Source organism: Ctenopharyngodon idella, chromosome 7, assembly GCF_019924925.1.
Source record: "Ctenopharyngodon idella isolate HZGC_01 chromosome 7, HZGC01, whole genome shotgun sequence".
Classification (NCBI taxonomy): Eukaryota; Metazoa; Chordata; class Actinopteri; order Cypriniformes; family Xenocyprididae; genus Ctenopharyngodon; species Ctenopharyngodon idella.
In genome coordinates this window covers 1,480,068-1,497,601 of record NC_067226.1, presented here as the reverse complement: position 1 = coordinate 1,497,601, position 17,534 = coordinate 1,480,068, and the positions used below count along the sequence as shown (strand labels likewise).

General features: G+C 39.7%; 2 protein-coding genes across 7 annotated transcripts in view; both read right to left on the bottom strand.

Annotated features, from left to right (window-relative positions):
• zgc:109889 (uncharacterized protein LOC553542 homolog) overlaps positions 1-287 on the bottom strand; it is a 36,809-nt gene extending 36,522 nt beyond the window's left edge. The window contains exon 1 of one of the 2 annotated variants that reach the window (XM_051900729.1): positions 23-287. The gene's annotated coding sequence lies outside the window, so the exon portion shown is untranslated. The remainder of the gene's footprint in view (positions 1-22) is intronic. The other variant, XM_051900731.1, reaches the window with a different exon arrangement.
• A 1,047-nt stretch (positions 288-1,334) lies between these two features.
• Positions 1,335-17,534, bottom strand: part of htr2cl1 (5-hydroxytryptamine (serotonin) receptor 2C, G protein-coupled-like 1) — a 228,813-nt gene continuing 212,613 nt past the window's right edge. For all 5 annotated transcript variants that reach the window (XM_051900733.1, XM_051900735.1, XM_051900734.1 and 2 more), the window contains 2 exons: positions 5,284-5,484; positions 1,335-3,786 (listed from right to left, as the gene is read on the bottom strand). In XM_051900733.1, coding sequence (XP_051756693.1) covers positions 2,825-3,786; positions 5,284-5,484 — 1,163 coding nt within the window. In that variant the 3' untranslated portion in view covers positions 1,335-2,824. The remainder of the gene's footprint in view (positions 3,787-5,283; positions 5,485-17,534) is intronic.

Here is a 17,534-nt window from a genome sequence, read left to right as displayed (position 1 = left end):
AACCGATTAAAAGACCGTTTACCTGTATATATCAAACACTGGAGCGGCGTCTCTCTGATTTCGGTCCGTGTGTTTCTCTCACTCTGTATTGTTACATCGCATGCATCGCTCAACGGTTATTATCTGCAACGGCTGATGTGAATAACGGTACGCGAGACAGGTTCAGTTGTTTGTAAATCTCGGAAAGATGCGCCCAGCGTGCGCGTTTCCTTGACAGCGTCGAGTCTTCTGCTAGAGCAAGATAAACGCTGCCCTGCGCGCATGCGCAGACTGAAGTCTTGACCACCTCCCACCGACTGGAGCAGCAGAGGAAGAAGAAATTAGCACTTTGCAAATTAGCATCTTTACACAAATGTCAGTCAGGACGGTCCAATAGTAGACTATATCAGGTAGACTAGTTCCATTATGTACTGTCGTCTGATAAATTCCAGTGTTACTGTTGAAACCAGTGTAAGCAGAAACAGGTAAAGACAAATGTATTAGCTTTTCTAAACAGAAATGTCCCCAACTGCGAGGATGTTAGGAATAGATTTTTGTAAATTACTGTGAAAATTCAAATTTTGAAAATTAGAGCGCAGAGTAGGTAGGCTATGCATAATTAGCTTCTTATTCGTACATTCGTATTTCTATCAGTAGATGGCAGCATTGTTGACCGTGATGCATAAAAATGCAATGTATGATTTAATTTTAATAAAATTGTTTCATTTTAACAGAAATGTAAAATTCAAGTAAAAACAAGTTTCTTGGCTAACTGGAAGTTACCTTACCAATACGTTAAATATATATATTTCAGTAGACATGAACATTTTCTGTCAAATGTTTTTAGAAGTAAAAATGTATATACATATAAATTAATATATAAACAAATATATAAACATATTTAACAAGGCAATGCTTGTATTTTAAGTACAGTATTGATTAAATTCCTCTACCTCATCATGTGGCTTTTAATTTTAGCTCCCGTATTACTGTCAGCAGTTTACACCACCAAACACATTTTAAGAGTTTGTAAAAGAGCTATTAATATTATATAATTTACTGACATATTTATTCCATAGTACTTAAAAATTGTATTTATATGATGAATTATTTGTTCTAGTCTGAGGTAAAATACCTAAACAGATGGCTTATAGATGTAATTTCCACAAAACGATTTTAAAATATTTGATTGTGTTTAAGATGTAAAGATTTCCCGCCCACTGATGAATCTGGTGCTGTCCATGGTCCTGGAAACAATTTGATTCCATTGTAGGTAAATGTACCCAAACTCTTCAAGATATGCTTCAATTTACAAAACTTTACAAACACCACCACAGTGAGGTGTACTGCAGAAAGAATGATAATTGTCTTTTATTAAATAAATAGCAGCTTCACAAAATGATAACATTGTGAGGATGATGGGGTTTTTATAACAAAAAAAAAAAAGGGGGGGGGGGGGGGTCTGGTAAAACTTTCACAGGCTATGGTATAAAAAGTAGAGTCTGAACAAGGGCAGGTGATACAGGAGAAATTCTAAGGTTCTACACAGGAAAACAGCAAGAATTTACAGCTTTATACATTATTCATAGACATCCTCAAATGAGCATTTTTGGTCTTACTGACCAACATCTGTTGCCATGGACTGTCCATCCATAATAAGTAAATTGTTTTAGTACTCTTGTCTGTTGTGCAATTTTGCTTCTTCTCTCATTCGGCCATGACCACCTGATGAAGCAGCTCACAACTAATCTTACATTCACAGGAAATCGTGTTCCCCAGAGCTGGAGGCTAATTACTTCACTATCTTTTGAAAAAATCCTTGAGAAGCAGTTTGGACTGGACTAAAGCTCAAACTGCATTAAATCTTAGCATTAAAAATGAAATTTTTGATTAAAGCTTTATGTTAAGTATAGGCATCTTTACAAAACTGACTTAAGGCTGCTCAGTGCCTGCTCAAAATTCTGTCTAAAGACATAATGCTGAAAAAAAGTCAGGCTAAATTATGCCTGCTCTGACCCACCTTAACCCCTAGTATAAATGTATACTTATTAAAATTGCTGTGCAAATGCATTTACTGCACCTCTGAGCAGCATTAAACAGTCTGTGTAGAGACACCTAATTACCACTTCAGAAGCGCTTCTGTGCCACCTTTACAGTGTAAATTTGGCATATGACTTTCACCCCATTTTTCTGTTAGGTCTGGCTTTCTAGGTCACTGTGAGAAGTGGTTTACAGTCATTTCCTCTACATTGTTAGGCCAGGAAATAAGATGTGACCCCCAACTGTATTATCATTTTACTGCCACTCAAAGGATTCAGCATATCATACTGGAGGTGTTTACAAGTTACACAAACAATGATCTGACTTGCAAGTGTATTTAGACAGCATAGCTTGGATGACACAGTAACTTTTTTGGGTTCACACTAGGTCTTTCTGTAATTTTTCAACTGACCACAAGAGGATGCTATGACTCTATCTTGCATGAACTGCTGGCCAATGCTGCTTTAGTAAGACTGGGTGCTCATGCAGTACTTAATGGCATTCAAACATCTGAACCTGTTAACACAAACAATCTCTCTCTCTCTCTCTCTCTCTGTCACACACACACACACACACACACACACACACACACACACACACACACACACACACGTTACATTCCATCTCCCTTTTTTGATCTTGGTCAGATTGTTTCTGTAGCTAACTCAGCATACATTCTATGCTGTGATACAGCTGAGTCGATGAGAGTTACGAGTTCTTGTGTGACATCTCCTCAAGATCTAAACATCACTTGGAGCTCGGTCACACCCTGTCCTGTTTTCCACGTCAAACTAAAAGATATTTTTCAGACACTGCTGGTGTGTTCTGTGTGATTGTGACCACTGCTGATGGAGAGCTCTGATATTCCCGGTTTCAGCTCCAGTCCGGGGTCAGTGTCCATGTCATGGAGCTCTAGATTTCGGATTCCATTTCCGTCCCCATTGCGGCAGTTACTGTTCCGGTCAATGGAAACTTTTTCGCAGATCAGGATGGGTGTGACCACAGCATGGGATGGACAAGGAGCGTGTAAAGCGATGGGTTTAAGTCCTACCCGTCCATACTGGCAGTGCAAGTAGCTTGAAAATGCCCTTCGGTAGGTCTTGTTAAACAAAGTGTACACTAAAGGGTTGACCCCTGATGAGATGTAGCCCACCCAAACGAACACATTGAGCAGTTCTGTGAGCAGAGGCTCATCACAGGCTCCACGGCAGAGGACATACAGAACGTTAGTAATGAAAAAGGGACACCACATGAAAAGAAAGAGGAAGAAGACTACACCCAACACTTTGGATGCTCGCCGCTCATTCTTAATGGCCTGCATCATGCCCCGCCGCCCGTGGGCTCCACCCGGGTCCCGTCCAGCGGGCGAATTCATTTGAGATGGCACTTCTGAACTTGGGATTATTGAGATGGTGTCAGGGGGCACAGTCAGACTGAGCGTGTTTCCATCGCTGTTGCTGATCCGTAGACAGTTCAGACTGCTACGACGTGATGGAGCCGATGGCGGGGCCAACTGGGAAGTAGGTTGAGCTTGAGGCTGCAATGGCTGCTGAGAAGAGGCTTTGCCCTCGTAGAGGAAGACTGTGGCCTGACGCTGAAGTGCTTGGACAGTGAGACAATAAGTGACCACCATGATGACCAGAGGAATGAAGAAGGCAACAAAAGAGCCAACAAGTATGAAACGTTCCTCGTTCAGAGCACAGTTGCCATCTATTAAGACCTTTTCTCTGTTACGCAGTCCGATCACTGGGATAGGCATTGAGATACCTGGAGTTGGGACAGGTAAAAGAGAGAATGTAAAACAAATACACATAAACACCAAAAGAAACAACAACAACAACAACAAAAACAGTCTGACTAACAACGGGCTCAGCGAATCACACTCAGAAATCTATTTCTGAGATAAATCCTCTCTCTTATTCGGCTAGATCAGTATTCCTGATGTTTGAGAGAGAGAGAATCTTTTATTTAATTAGAGCAGATGAATCAGACTGTCAAGGCAGATAGAACCTTAATGCAGTTTTAGATCCAGATAAGAATCAAATAAACATTGGGCTCACGTTCAAACAAGAGAGAGGTTGGATGTGTGAACTCTGTCATCTGCACTCATTACTAAGTCTAAGTAATATTAGCAGATGAGACAAGAACCTTCTGCAGAGAAAAGAGATGAACAGGAGACAAAGAGAAACACAAAAGGAGGATACATAGAATAGTGTTGTTATTGTTAACTTAAACTATTAAAATTCATTTTTTTGTTAGCTGAAAAAAAGCTGAAATTAACTAAAACATCTAATGAAAAACTCAAATGAGAATGCCTTTGGCAACTAAATTAATAAATAAAAATAACTTATAACAATAAAAGCTCATTCAAAATATTAATAAAAACTATAATAGTATATAAATAATACTAAAATAACACTGCACCACACTCTGAGATGGAAAAAATAAAGGAAGGGAAAGCCTGTGTGGGTGAGAGAAAGAGAGACACGGTGTCCAAGAGAGTGTGTAGGTTTGCATTCATTTAAAAAAAAGCAGGGTGAGAAGAGTTTATCTTTTCTAGAAGTCTACTAAAATCATTAAACCTTCAAACACAACTGCCAGTTCAATCAATCCAGACAATCCTTTAACTCTGCTGTTGGAACGGATCAGTCATTGTCACTCTACATAAGAGTCACTAGACTCTAGAGGGCGCTATTGCAGTAGCACGCCAATCCTTTAGCATTCCACACACAATAACAGACTGTGCTTTACGTTATTGAACAGTAGGTGGTGATCTTCACTACAAATGTGTGATTACCAGACCACAAACATTCAATTAATCCAAGCTACTCTGAATTTAGAGGAGCTGCTCTGGGTGATGGAGAAAATCACCACAATCACCAAACTGGTGCTTGTTTATACATTTGTTATTTCAAATCATTTTCATTGTTGCTAATCTGAGGGGCCTCTTAGACCCAGCTGGAGCCTTGAAAAACACTCACAACATAATCTGGCATTCTGAGGGGGTCCTGTGAGATATGAACACATTCCAGTAATAAATTCAGCCAAATTGCAGTAGACTGACATTGACTTCAGTGGGTACAAATGGTACAACTGTTCAATCTAAAGACCTCTACTGTCATTGGAAAATAATGTTGTGTTTGTCCTTTCTTCTGCAGCTTTTCAGGCTGCTGCTCTGCTGATTATTTGGGATTGCTTCACCATTCCAGTCATCTACATGCTTGTTTTTGTATATGATATCAATCATATCAATGTTTCTCTGACCTATTGAAATGGTCCAAACTGCAGCGATCTTCAGCATGGCCTTGGTGCGGGAGTTGAACCGACTGTGCTCAATCGGATTGCGTATGGCCACGTAGCGGTCGAGGGAAATGGCACACAGGTGCATGATGGAAGCAGTGGAGAAAAGCACATCCAGATATATCCAAATAGGACAGAGGGCGCTGGGCAATGGCCAGGCATAATCTGGAAAGATACAGAGAGAGAGATTGCTTTGTAAACATCCTTAAAGAAACACAAGAAAGAAAGAAAGAAAGAAAGAAAGAAGGATAGACAGAAGGCAAAGTGGTCCTGGTAGATCACATTATAAAAGTCCAGAAAACTGACTTCAGACCAAGAGCTAAAAATGACTGTTATGTCAGCAGGCTTAAAATAACCAACATTAAGAAACAGTCAGGTTATGTAAAAACTAAGTCATTTAGAGTTATGTAGGCTCAAGGATATGAGAGACAGATGCACACACAGTCACACTGGGTCTTCAGAGATAATTCCAGAATTATAAAACAGACAGTTCTGGTCCTGGTTCTGATTTGTCAGTAGTTTTCCAGTTGGTTACAGTGCTCCAAATAGTAAAAGGTGTGATGTAAAACTCCTGTTCACCACATTATCTGCATAAAACAATGATTTAATAAAAAATGTGCCATTAATGTGACTGAATAAAACTAGATTTTTAGAGTGGTTTTGCCTGTCACTGCCAAGATGTTATGTTGTGGGTGGGTGCCAGTGAATTGCTATGCAGTTGCTAGGATGTTTTGGGTTGTTGCCAGGAAATTTGCTAGTGTGTTTCTAAGTGCTAGGTGGTTACTTACCGGCCCAACTCAAAAAGAACCCATCTCGAAACCCCATAATTTGAATTAGCATTCATGTCTATTCAGGGCAAGCTTCACATTGACAACTGTAATAGTGATGTTAGCTTTAGCATGCACCTCTAAAAAAATGTATAAAGAGTTTCTGACCAAGTTCTTGTTAAATTTTAGTTCCACGAGACTAAACAAGAGTTGGGAACAAGTGATGATACCTGTAATTTAGTGTTGTAGTACTCGAGAACGGTCTTCCTGCTTCAAATGCAAGCAATAACTAATTTCTAACTGGATTTCTTTGTTACTGTTGTGCCAGGTCAGAAATTAATAGGGGATTGTATCAAAAATATCAGCAAAATTATTACAAATGCCCACAAAATATTATATATGATTGCAAAATAGTCCTTGTATGAGATCTTGTTTTTTTTACATTATAACATATGATATAATTAAGCAATATCACAAGAGCAAGAGAGCTGTTGTCTTGACTACAACACTACCTGAAATACAAAATTTCAAGCTTCAATTGATAGGCTTTTAGGTGACAGAAGTGGCAAAATGAAAACGTCCCTCAGAGAGGACACGCTGTAATGCAAGGTCAGATACTCTTACAGCAAGGTCTACAGGTCTGAAGGGGCATGTCTGAGGGCTCAGAAGACATTAGCGCCACACAAGGTGTGAGTCACTGTCAATTTAACATTTTATTGAAGTCCAGGGCAAGCGCAGGCAATCCAATCATGGGCTGAATGAGACTGGTCCAAATCCAGACAGCATTTTAGAGCTCAGAACATCTGGACTGGAGATGAGGGGAATGTCTGATGCCAAGTTAGCGAAATTAATGATAACTGAGTTCTCTGCCAGCGTGGGACCAGCAAGTGTTCTGACACAGATGGCAAGTGAGGGGTTTTCCCCCTCCTCGTTTATTTGTCTGTATCTCTGCGGTGGTCCCATTCATGTTTTGCTGTCCACAGCACTTACAATTACACCTGTCCTAAATGAGAAAAAATGACAGCAGCAGATCAGTGAGGTTATAGATTATGGGGTTAAAATAAGTGTGAGAGAAAGAGATAAAGTGGTATGAAAAGGAGATGGGGTATGTGGCTGAAGGCGGAAAGCGGGAAGTAAAGGGAATAGGTCAGATTCAACCAATCAAATGAATGTTTAATTACTGCAGGTAGAAAAAAACAGAAAAATAGTGTTGTGGAGGAACCAATACATCACTGATTTTACACTGTTTTGTCACATTCTGTTGCGCATGCAGCCCTACAACTGGAGCAATAATCAAACATATTCTCCCAGAATATCCTCTTTCAGGTAGCATTGTGAAGCTCCCCATTTCAGAAAACAAATCATTTTAGTGAATCAATTCATTCGATTGGTTCAATTTAGTGAATCAAAAAAGAAGCACAGATTCATGTCATTTAAATCCTTGTCTAGATATTCCTGCACAGCCTTTTACATATTATTTTCTGTAGGAAAATATTTCACACATACACTCTAATTTAAAGCACACATACACTCTAATTTAACTCTCTTTCATCCCTTGATTGGTCCAGCTGCCTACAGCCCTTTACATCTTGCTTTGATTAATTGGACCAACTGATAACTCAGCCCTGATTTACATGTTTAGTAGATTAATTTCTCTCTTAGTACAGAGATTGAGTGTTGGAACCCTACAGCGACATGAAAAATCAACTGTTGATTTCTGTACATCACTGATATAACTGAAAGGCAATGAACTCCTTAGGCTCTTTCAACAATTTTCAGACATCCATGATGAACTACTTAGCTTATGGTTTTGCACTCTTTTTACACACATTTTCAATCAGTGATAAATGTGGATTCTCTAATAATAAGTCTAATACTTAATAGTATTCTTGTAGCTCAGCTAGTGGTGCTAGCAACGGCAAGATTAATGGTTTAATCTCAAGGGAACATGCATGGGTGCAAAAATATATAGTTTGAATGCACTTGAAGTTGCTGTCAAATGCATTTATGTAGATGTCTAATATCCCATATTTTAACATCCAAAGTAGTATCATTCAGCAAACTACACAATCCACCCATTTTTTTATAAAATTAGGATAAATCAACTCACTTTAACGGCAGTTTTTATCTAATTTACATTTAGACAAATTGGTGACGAATTTGTATGAATTGTTATGATCTCATTCACTCCACTGAGGGTTAGATTTAGTGGTGCAATTAGGGATGGACCTTTTGTACTAAAAATCATGTAAATGTTTTTGTATGAATTCATACAAACTTGCCACCAATTTTTTTTACAAACCATCACTTTGTAAAAAAGACTAAGCGTCTGCGCACATACACATTCAAATGCACAAACCTATAGACTAAACACGTAAATGAACAGCAAGAACGCATTAAAAGTCTTCTGTTTTCAGTTAAAAGGTGTCATTTAAGCGGCCCCTAAGTCAATAATTAACAATTTTTACAATGGAAGTGATTCAATCAAAAACCTCCTTTAGCTCGATAATAAGTTTTTCTTAGAGCTGCTGTAAAGCCAAAACAATCTCTGTCCATTAATTTTCCTATTATCACTGTGAAGCTGCTTTGAAACAATCTGTATTGAGAAAAGCGCTATATAAAAGATGACTTGAATTGACCAATTTGCCAAAAGTAAAAAAAAGAAAAGAAAAAAAAGTTAAATTAATAGAAATAAATTCAAACATATGATAAAATAATTTTGTCAAACGGACAGGTGGAAAAAGTGGCCAGAGTTTATGTGCAGTGTGAAAAAAATAGAAACCTTAACAGGCCCAGAACCACCCTTCAGACGTAAGACAGAATTGAGATGTCTATCAGTTCAACACCATTTGAGCTGCTGATCAGTATATAGCTCATCTTAAACATATCCTGACACTGTATGTTCCCAAAGGTAATCAGTCTAATGCTTCTCTCCAATTTCATTTCTACTCCTTGTCTGTCTCTTGCTGATCCTCGGCGATATGGTTTCTAAGCTTTCTCCAGAAGGTAATACATGCGAGCAGGCCACATTGCTCCATCACAAACCCCATTTTTGAGATGATGCACTGGAACTTAACACCCGACTCACACAGATTAAACAGACTGAATCAAGGTCAGATGGCTGTATCTTACGAAAGTCACATGCCAGCTCAATCACATACGTGGTACACTCCCCCCACCAAACACACACACACACCATTAGACCCGTAAATGAAATGAGGAGTGTGAAATCCATCACTGTCTCATCCACTGCAGTGGAAAACTATTTTATGTCAGTGTGTATGTTTGTGTGTAGGCATAGGCGTGTCTGAGTTTATGAGCGTGAAAGCATTTGTATGTGGGTGTCTGAGTGTACACATTCACACATTCTAACAGCTGATGATATTTTGCTCTGACAGCTTGCTGGTAATGGCCATCACAGGCTTACTGTTTATGACAACAAGCAGACATGCAGCAGAATCCCTCCACTCCATCTTTATCTATTCAATCTGTGTGCTTATGTGTGTGTGGGGGAGTTTGTGAGTATACCTTTCCTTATCCTCTGGTTGTAAGACGCCAAAACCCAAGAAACATATGAGTACGGCACACAAAGTTGCTGTTATTTTGTGTCAGTATTGTATATGAGGGGTTGCATGCAGACTTCACGTCTCCCTTTTCGCGGCAACTCTCGCCTATCGGTTGCATCCAGCCGCAGCCGATGTCGAACACACCTTATGACGGCCAGCTCCTCCTCGCTGGACGTCTAGCGAGGGGGAGCTACATGTTAGCTTCACCAATTTGCTCTGCTTGTGGGAGCTAATGGCGCTTTTCCACTGTGTGGTACTACTCAGTTCAGCTTGGCTTGGTATGGCACGGCTCGGCTTGCTTTACTTTCAGTTTGCTTTTCCATTGCAGTTAGTACCGCTTCAAAGTGGGATCTACTGCTGTGGATCCGCTCCTCGTCTACCAATGAGTCTGCACCTCATCTACTGACCACGATACAGCCATTTCTTTTTTAAAATTGCGTACGACAGTCGTTTAAAGCAAGTTGTTTCGCGAACAAATGACACTGCGGTGGCTGTTACTGACTATTTAAATCTAGCATATTGCTGTCTCGTGTTTCAAATCCAATGACGCTGGTAGTGACGATTCTCTCTGACCAATCATTGATCTGCAGTGTTTAAACGTCACATTTAGTATCGGTATGGCACGCTTGGAACCTCCACCGAGGTGGTACTATTTAAGCGAGCCATACTGTTCGGTACCGAACCGTCCCATGCAGTGGAAAAGCACCAAAAAGTGAGCCGTATCGAGCCATACTGAACCGTACTATGCAGTGGAAAAGCACCATAAGAGTCTGATGTGAAGTCAGCATTTGCGCATAAACTGAGAAGGTGCTCTTTGCAGAGCAAATAGGTGGAGCTTACGTGTAGCTCCCCCTCACTAGACGTCCAGCAAGGAGGAGCGAATGTACAACCACACCCTAACCACCATCCATGACCCTATCTCTCCACCCCATTCGACATCCAGAGAGGTGGTGAGCTCTATCCCTCCACCCCACAGCATGCAGCCAATGAGGTATTTTGTTTTATTTGTCTATATTTGTGTTGGTAAAATGCCATCACACTTGTTGCACACACTTTGAGCACGCTTTTACTTTGTGTCAAGCTAATGTGATTTTGTATTATGTCGTTTATACTGTGTATAGTTTTCACGGTGGATTTGGAGAAAAGTCGTCGAATAAACCAGTAGCAAGTGTCTGCATATGCTTGGAGAGTGATACAGTAAAAACTTGATCTGTTCGACGATACGAGTGGATGACGCAGCAAGTTCATAGAACCAGCGGGCTTATCACGATGTGTTCGCAGCGCATGGAGCATCATTGAAGGATTAACAGATGAGCTGAAAACACGCACCACACACACAAAGATACAAGAAGACGCATACAGTTATCAGGAGCAAAGGACTAAGTCATAAAGAACTTGAACACTTAATAGTGACTTAAGAAGAAGGTTTTTGTGAAGCTTGCCAAAATATTTTCATTGTAAATGAAAGCAAAGTTACTGTAGTGTGTATAGTAAATGTTTTGACTTATTTGCATAATTGAATTTAAGCTTGTTATTTAAAGACACATTTAAAGGGTCATTGAACTTTCTATATTTCAAATTTGAAGCATTTTTGTAAATAATAAGAGAAGGCTATTTGCCATTTGATATCAAAGCAGTGAAAATTAGAACGGAAGAGATGGGGAAAAGTCTGTGCTGGTTTAGAACAATATAAACAGAAAATCACAACATATTCTGGACGTGAACCTTATTTTTCTACTGAATTGAAAGACTTGACTGCCATCGAGGAGGTAGATTTAGGGAATGTGAAGCTGCTGTCACACCGTGTTCAGTTCTAGTCTGGTTTGTTTATATTGTGCTGCCTTTCTTCTAATGACGTTAAGGGCAGTATTTTTGCTTTTCTGTCGTGATTGTGAAAAATGTCGCCATTGTAGGTCATTTATGCTGAATCGAGAATTGCAACAGGAGCTCACATCATCGTTCAGGGAAAAAAACTGGACGGTGTAATACAATTTTCGCCTTTTCTACGTGTAAAAACACTGAAGCAGGTTGAGGAGGTGACGGGGAGACGCCGTATAGCAAATCTGATAATGTCACTGATTGAACCCACTCTCTATCAAATAATCACATAGCTGAGTGTTTTTGAAAGTGTCGTATTTTGTTTGGTTTAATAATTAACATTACATTTGCAAGTATGAATTTCACCCGGCGTGAATGTGTATAACTTGCACGCAGCCACTTCAAAACTGTTCCCGAGCTTCTATGGGTTTGATTTTGGTTGTCATTTGTTGAAATAAATACAAAAAAAAAAATACAGTGTGTCGGTGTCTGTCATAGACTGTAAAGGCTGTCCGCTGAATGCCCCTCCGATTCTCCTCCGTGCATGGGAAAGTGAATATTTACAAAGAAAACATTAAAACTACAGTTACATTTACACACTTCCAACAAAGAAATGAATCGACTTCTGCCAGCTTGTTGAACACTTTTTTATTTGGACATTTTCTACCATATGATGGCTGAAGCAGCAGCACGTGACACTGTTTTCACGGTAAACAGATCAACATTGTAAACGGAATTCTACAAAACTGAAGTGAAAACACCAAATGATCATGCAGTGGGATAAAATATCTTCTCTTCCGTGCTAACGATACCATGAAGAATGTGAATATTTAACCAAGTCAAAAACAAAAAAGGTAAGCAGGTATCCATATTCATTTCAGTATCAGCAGACGCAAAACGCTATAAAAGGTGACAATATTTAAAGTTAAAAAACGATATAAGTTACGTAAATGATAAAAGCTCATTGTGGTTTCTCGGTTTGATAGATTTGAGCAACCATAAACGACGCAAAACATAGGAATTTTGAGTTTGTGATAGGATTCCTATATAGAAAAATCACTCCTTGACCTCCAGCCGCATTTCGTGTGCAGCAATGACGTCATGTGCAAACAACCTATTCAGAGGTTTTACTACCTATGCATATTTTCTACTAACAAAATTGGGTCAATTTAAAGTAGTGATTCAAAATGTCAGAGTCAACTGAGCTAATTCAGGTAAGGGACAGTGTTAGGGATAGTGCAAATTCCTCAGACCAACCAGATCTGAAGAAGGTCAAGTGGGTGGTGCTGAAGCCCAGCAAGAAGAGGCACAGCAGTCAAGATGAAGTAAAAGAACCAGAACTCTAACAGAGAAGGGTAGAGAATTGCAAGCTACAAAAATTAAGTCACTTCAACAAAGGTTTAACTACATTTATGACAAATGGAGAACACATGTTAAATCTTCTAAGCAGACATTATCACAATCAACAGAGATGTTATCTGATGATCTGCTTAATGATATCATTGGCGATGTTAGGTTTTTCTGCAGATGTCCAGACAGTTTATGATGACCTACGCAAAATCTCAACCCCAGATCAAGACACGCATCGAAGAGTGGATCTATGTGTAGAGATTTTTAATTTTGTTGTATCCAGAGCCTCAAGTCGATTGGATGGAAGGATTCCAAAAGAAGAAGAGCAAGAATGGCCGGAAGCAGGCTCCCTCTTCAATTCAAGTGCCTGTAAATCAGGTTCTGTCACTTATATCTTGGAAGGTTCCTCAGAGCATTCAAGTAGATCTTCGGTAAAGCGACATGAAGCTGCTGCTGATGCTGCTACAAGCCAAGCTGTTCTGGAATGTTACAAGAACAAAGAACAATTGGACATACAGTTTCTAGAAGCACAAGTTAAAAAGAAGATAGCTAATCAAGACGTAAGGTCGTAAAACGTTGTTTAGAGCGAGAAGCAGAAGAGGTGAAATGAAGAATACAGAGAGAGAGAAAGAGGAAGCCAAAATTAAAGCTCAACTGGAAGAAGAACGTGTAGCTCTACAAAAGACTCTACAAAAACGGAGAAAGATACAACTTTTGGAAGCAATGAAATGTCTAAATGCAGCATGTGCGAAAATGCAGGTGTATGATCAAGAGAAGGGTGTGGAAGAAGATCAGAAAGGCTTCCTGAAAATGTCTCCTGTACCACAAGCTCTGACCACTACCTCAAATGAAAGCACAGCAGAGCTTGTGAATGTGCTGGTAGGTGCTTTAAGTGCAAACAGAATTCCAGTTCCTGAACCTTCAGTATTCAGTGGGGATCCATTGAAATATAATAACTGGAAACTCTCCTTTTAGACATTGATCGACCACAAGAACATCCAAGACAAGGAGAAGATATACTACCTCTGTAGACAAGGAGAAGATATACTACCTCTATAGGTACATTAGTGGACAAGCTAAGAAGGCACTTGATGGATATTTCCTACTCGAAACTGAATCTGCCTATGTTGCTGCATGGGAGATTTTAGAAGAGAGATACAGAAACCCATTTACTATTGCAAAATCGTACAGAGACAAGCTCTAGGTGTAGCTTAAAATGGGATCTAGGGACAGCTTTCTTTTTTGAGAGTTTGTTGATTTTCTGCGTAGTTGTGAGGCTGCCATTGTCCGTATTGGAAACCTTGAATGACTATAATGAAAAAAGGAAGATTCTTTCAAAGTTACCGGATTGGCTAGCGGTGAGATGGAACCAGAAGTAGAAATAGAAATAGAAGAGGAGAATAATTAATTTCCCTCTTTCAGCCAATTTGTTAAGTTTCTGACAAGAGAGGTGAAAATTGCCTGCAATCCTGTCACATCATTACAGGCACTTAAACTAGTTAAAAAGCCAAAATTCCAAAAAAGTCAAAGCTTTGGAGCAAAAATACTGACCACAAGTTCCAATGAAAAGTCTGTCGTAGCATGCATTTTCTGCCAGAAGACTGGGCATACTTTGCACAAATGCAGAAAACTCATGGAGAAAGCAGTTTCTGATATAATTAAGTTTGTTCAAGCTGAAAGCTATGCTTTGGTTGTCTCAAGTCTAGTCACTTATCAAAGAACTACAACAGCAGGAGTGTTTGCGACATGTGCCATAAGATGCATCCGACCTGTCTGCATGAAGAGCGAACTAAAGAAAATCAAAAACTACCACAAGCCAAGCAAAGTACAAGTCAAGAAAAGCCAAGTACAAGACAAGAAAGGCACCAAGAAAGACCACAATCAACACAACATAAAGAAACAACCACAACAGTTACTTCAAATAGAGTAATACTTGATGAAGCTAACACACAAACATCAGCAATATATCCTGTCTGGATTCCATAACTCAACCAGCACAAGAAGTCCTTGTATATGCTCTGTTGTATTCTCAAAGCAACACAACCTTCATTTTGAGTGAAGTAGCTGAAGCATTGGAAGCAAGCAAAGAACAAGTTAAGCTCAAGCTCTCTACTATGACCTCAAGAACCACAGTGGTAAACTCTCAAAGAGTAAAGAACCTACAGGTCCGAGGCTTTTATTCTCGTAAAAGGATCTCTTTACCACCAGTCTACACTTGAGAGTTTATTCCAGTAAAGTATAGTAAGGCAAGTGACACAAGATATAGAATCTCTTTTCAATCTCAAAGCTGAATTGAACTATGTGAGTCGAATTAAAGTAAAAGAAATTACTCCTTCAAAGATAATAAAGGTCCTTGAATCAGGCTTCTCAGGAAAAAGCTGAAGAAGATCATCCTGTGTCCCAAGAGGATCTCAAGTTCTTGTCAATTTTGAGAGAAAACATCACACAAAAGAGCAATTGTCACTACGAAATGCCATTACTATTCAAAAGGAAAAAACAAAACTTCCTAACAACAAAACTTATACAGTACACCACCTGAAATATCTTGAAAAGAGATTCAAGAAAGATCAGAAGTACTAAAAGGACTATGTAAACTTCATGGATGACATAATTTCATGTGGTGACGCAGAGAAGGTTCCTGAGGAAGAAACTGATACCAGTCCAGTATGGTATATTCCACATCATCGAGTTTACCATCCACAGAAACCATTTTATTTTAATGTTCTGCCAAGTTTCAGGACACATCCCTCAATGACCATCTGTTCACAGGTCCTGACTTGATCTTTACATTGGTAGGTGTCCTATGCCGTATCCGAAAAGGTTCCATTGCAGTCATGTGTGACATCGAAAGAATGTTCCACTAGTTTCAAGTGAAAAAGAAAGATCTCTGTGGTGGGAGAATGGAGATCACACCATCCATCTACAGAATGAGAGTCCACTTGTTTGAAGCTGCCTCCTGGTTGTTCCAACTTTAAAATGAAACATCTGGCAACACAAGGGCATGGTCAGTACAGCGAAGACACCATACACTTCATTCAAAGACATTTCTTTGTAGACGATGTTCTGATAAGCATGCAAATTGAGAAAGAAGCTGTCCAGCTTATCAAAGAATCAAGAGAACTTCATTTCACTGGCAGGTTAAGACTCCACAAGTTTGTTTCAAACAGTGAAAGCGTGATGGCAACCATCCCAGAAGAAGAACGTGCCACAGTTAAAGATTTGGATATGGCTTTGAGTTTACCTCACATGGAGAGAGCTCTTGAAGTGGAGTGGTGTATTACATCCGACTCCTTTAAATTCAGAATTCAAGTAAAACCCAATCCAGTAACAAGGAGGGGTGTGCTTTCTACCGTGGCCTCTGTGTATGACCCCCTGGGGTTCATGGCACCATTTGTGCTGTTGGGGAAACAACAAGTCCAGCAAATGTGCAGAGAGAAGGTTAGTTGGGATAGGAAAGTTACAGAGAACTTAAGACCTTAGTGGGAGTCCTGGATCAGAGAATTACCCAATTTAGCTGAAATGGAAATCAAGAGAGGCTACTTACCTTCAAGTTTCGGCAAGGCCAAAATGTATGAGCTCCACTAGTTTGCGTACCCAAGTGTCTCTGGATACGGTTAATGTACTTACCTGTGAGCAATTAACAAGTCTAACAAAGTTCATTGCTGTTTGGTAATGATCACGTGTTCATAGCCAATCGTATACAGAGAATCAGATCCAGTACAAAGCCTGAACAATGGGCTTATGTTGCCTCTGAGGACAATCCAGCCGATCATGCCTCTCAAGGTTTCACAGCAGAGCAACTTAAAATCTCAAATTGGTTCACAAGACCAAAGTTTCTTTGGAAAAAATAGCTACCTGACAGAGAAAGCAAGATGGGAGAAATTAAGGAAGATGATCCTGAACTTCACAAGGCTCTTGTGTGTAATAATGCTGGGTACACACCGCAAGATAATCGGGCTGATAATTTTGGGCAGATTTCTCCCCTTCCAACAGTTCTAGGTAATGTCCCGATTATCTCGATGGTTCTACAGATTATTTTATCAGATTTTCCTGTGGTGTGAGGTGTGTTAAAAGTGACTGAATCTGCTCGGAAGAACTTCAGAGCCACCCCGATTATGAATCGTAAATATTTAACATGCTGAATATTTATGATCAGAAATCCTGATGTATGGGGGTAACCCAGAGGACAAACGCGTGCACACTCTGGAGATTATCACGTGAAACAAAACAATATCAAATCAGAAAGCGAGCTGACAGAAGGCGGAAGCATAACAAATGCAGTCATGGCGCAGCACAAAGTTAAATGGATTTGGACAGCAGAGATGGAGGATCAGCTTGTCGATTTGTGGCAACAGCACGAGTGTTTATATAACGTGTCCTGTAAAACATTCCAAAAACATTCCGAACATTACCATCACAATTTCTTCCTGCCTATTGTCCGCCATGTTTGTTCTGAAGTCTCGAGAGATTTCCCGTGTTCGGTACTCTGGTTGAAAGTCTGTTTGTGTGTGTTGTGCTGTCTTTGTCACATCACGGCACACCACACACTATAGGAGCAAAACGGTTAAATCTAGGCTTTTCTGTCCCCATGTTTGTGGTTTCTCACATTTTGAATATCTTATAAGATTTTAAAAATAATTTAGCGTGTACCCAGCATAAGGCAAAAGAGAGCAGATCATTATTGGATCGCCTACAGAAATCCTCTGATTGGTCA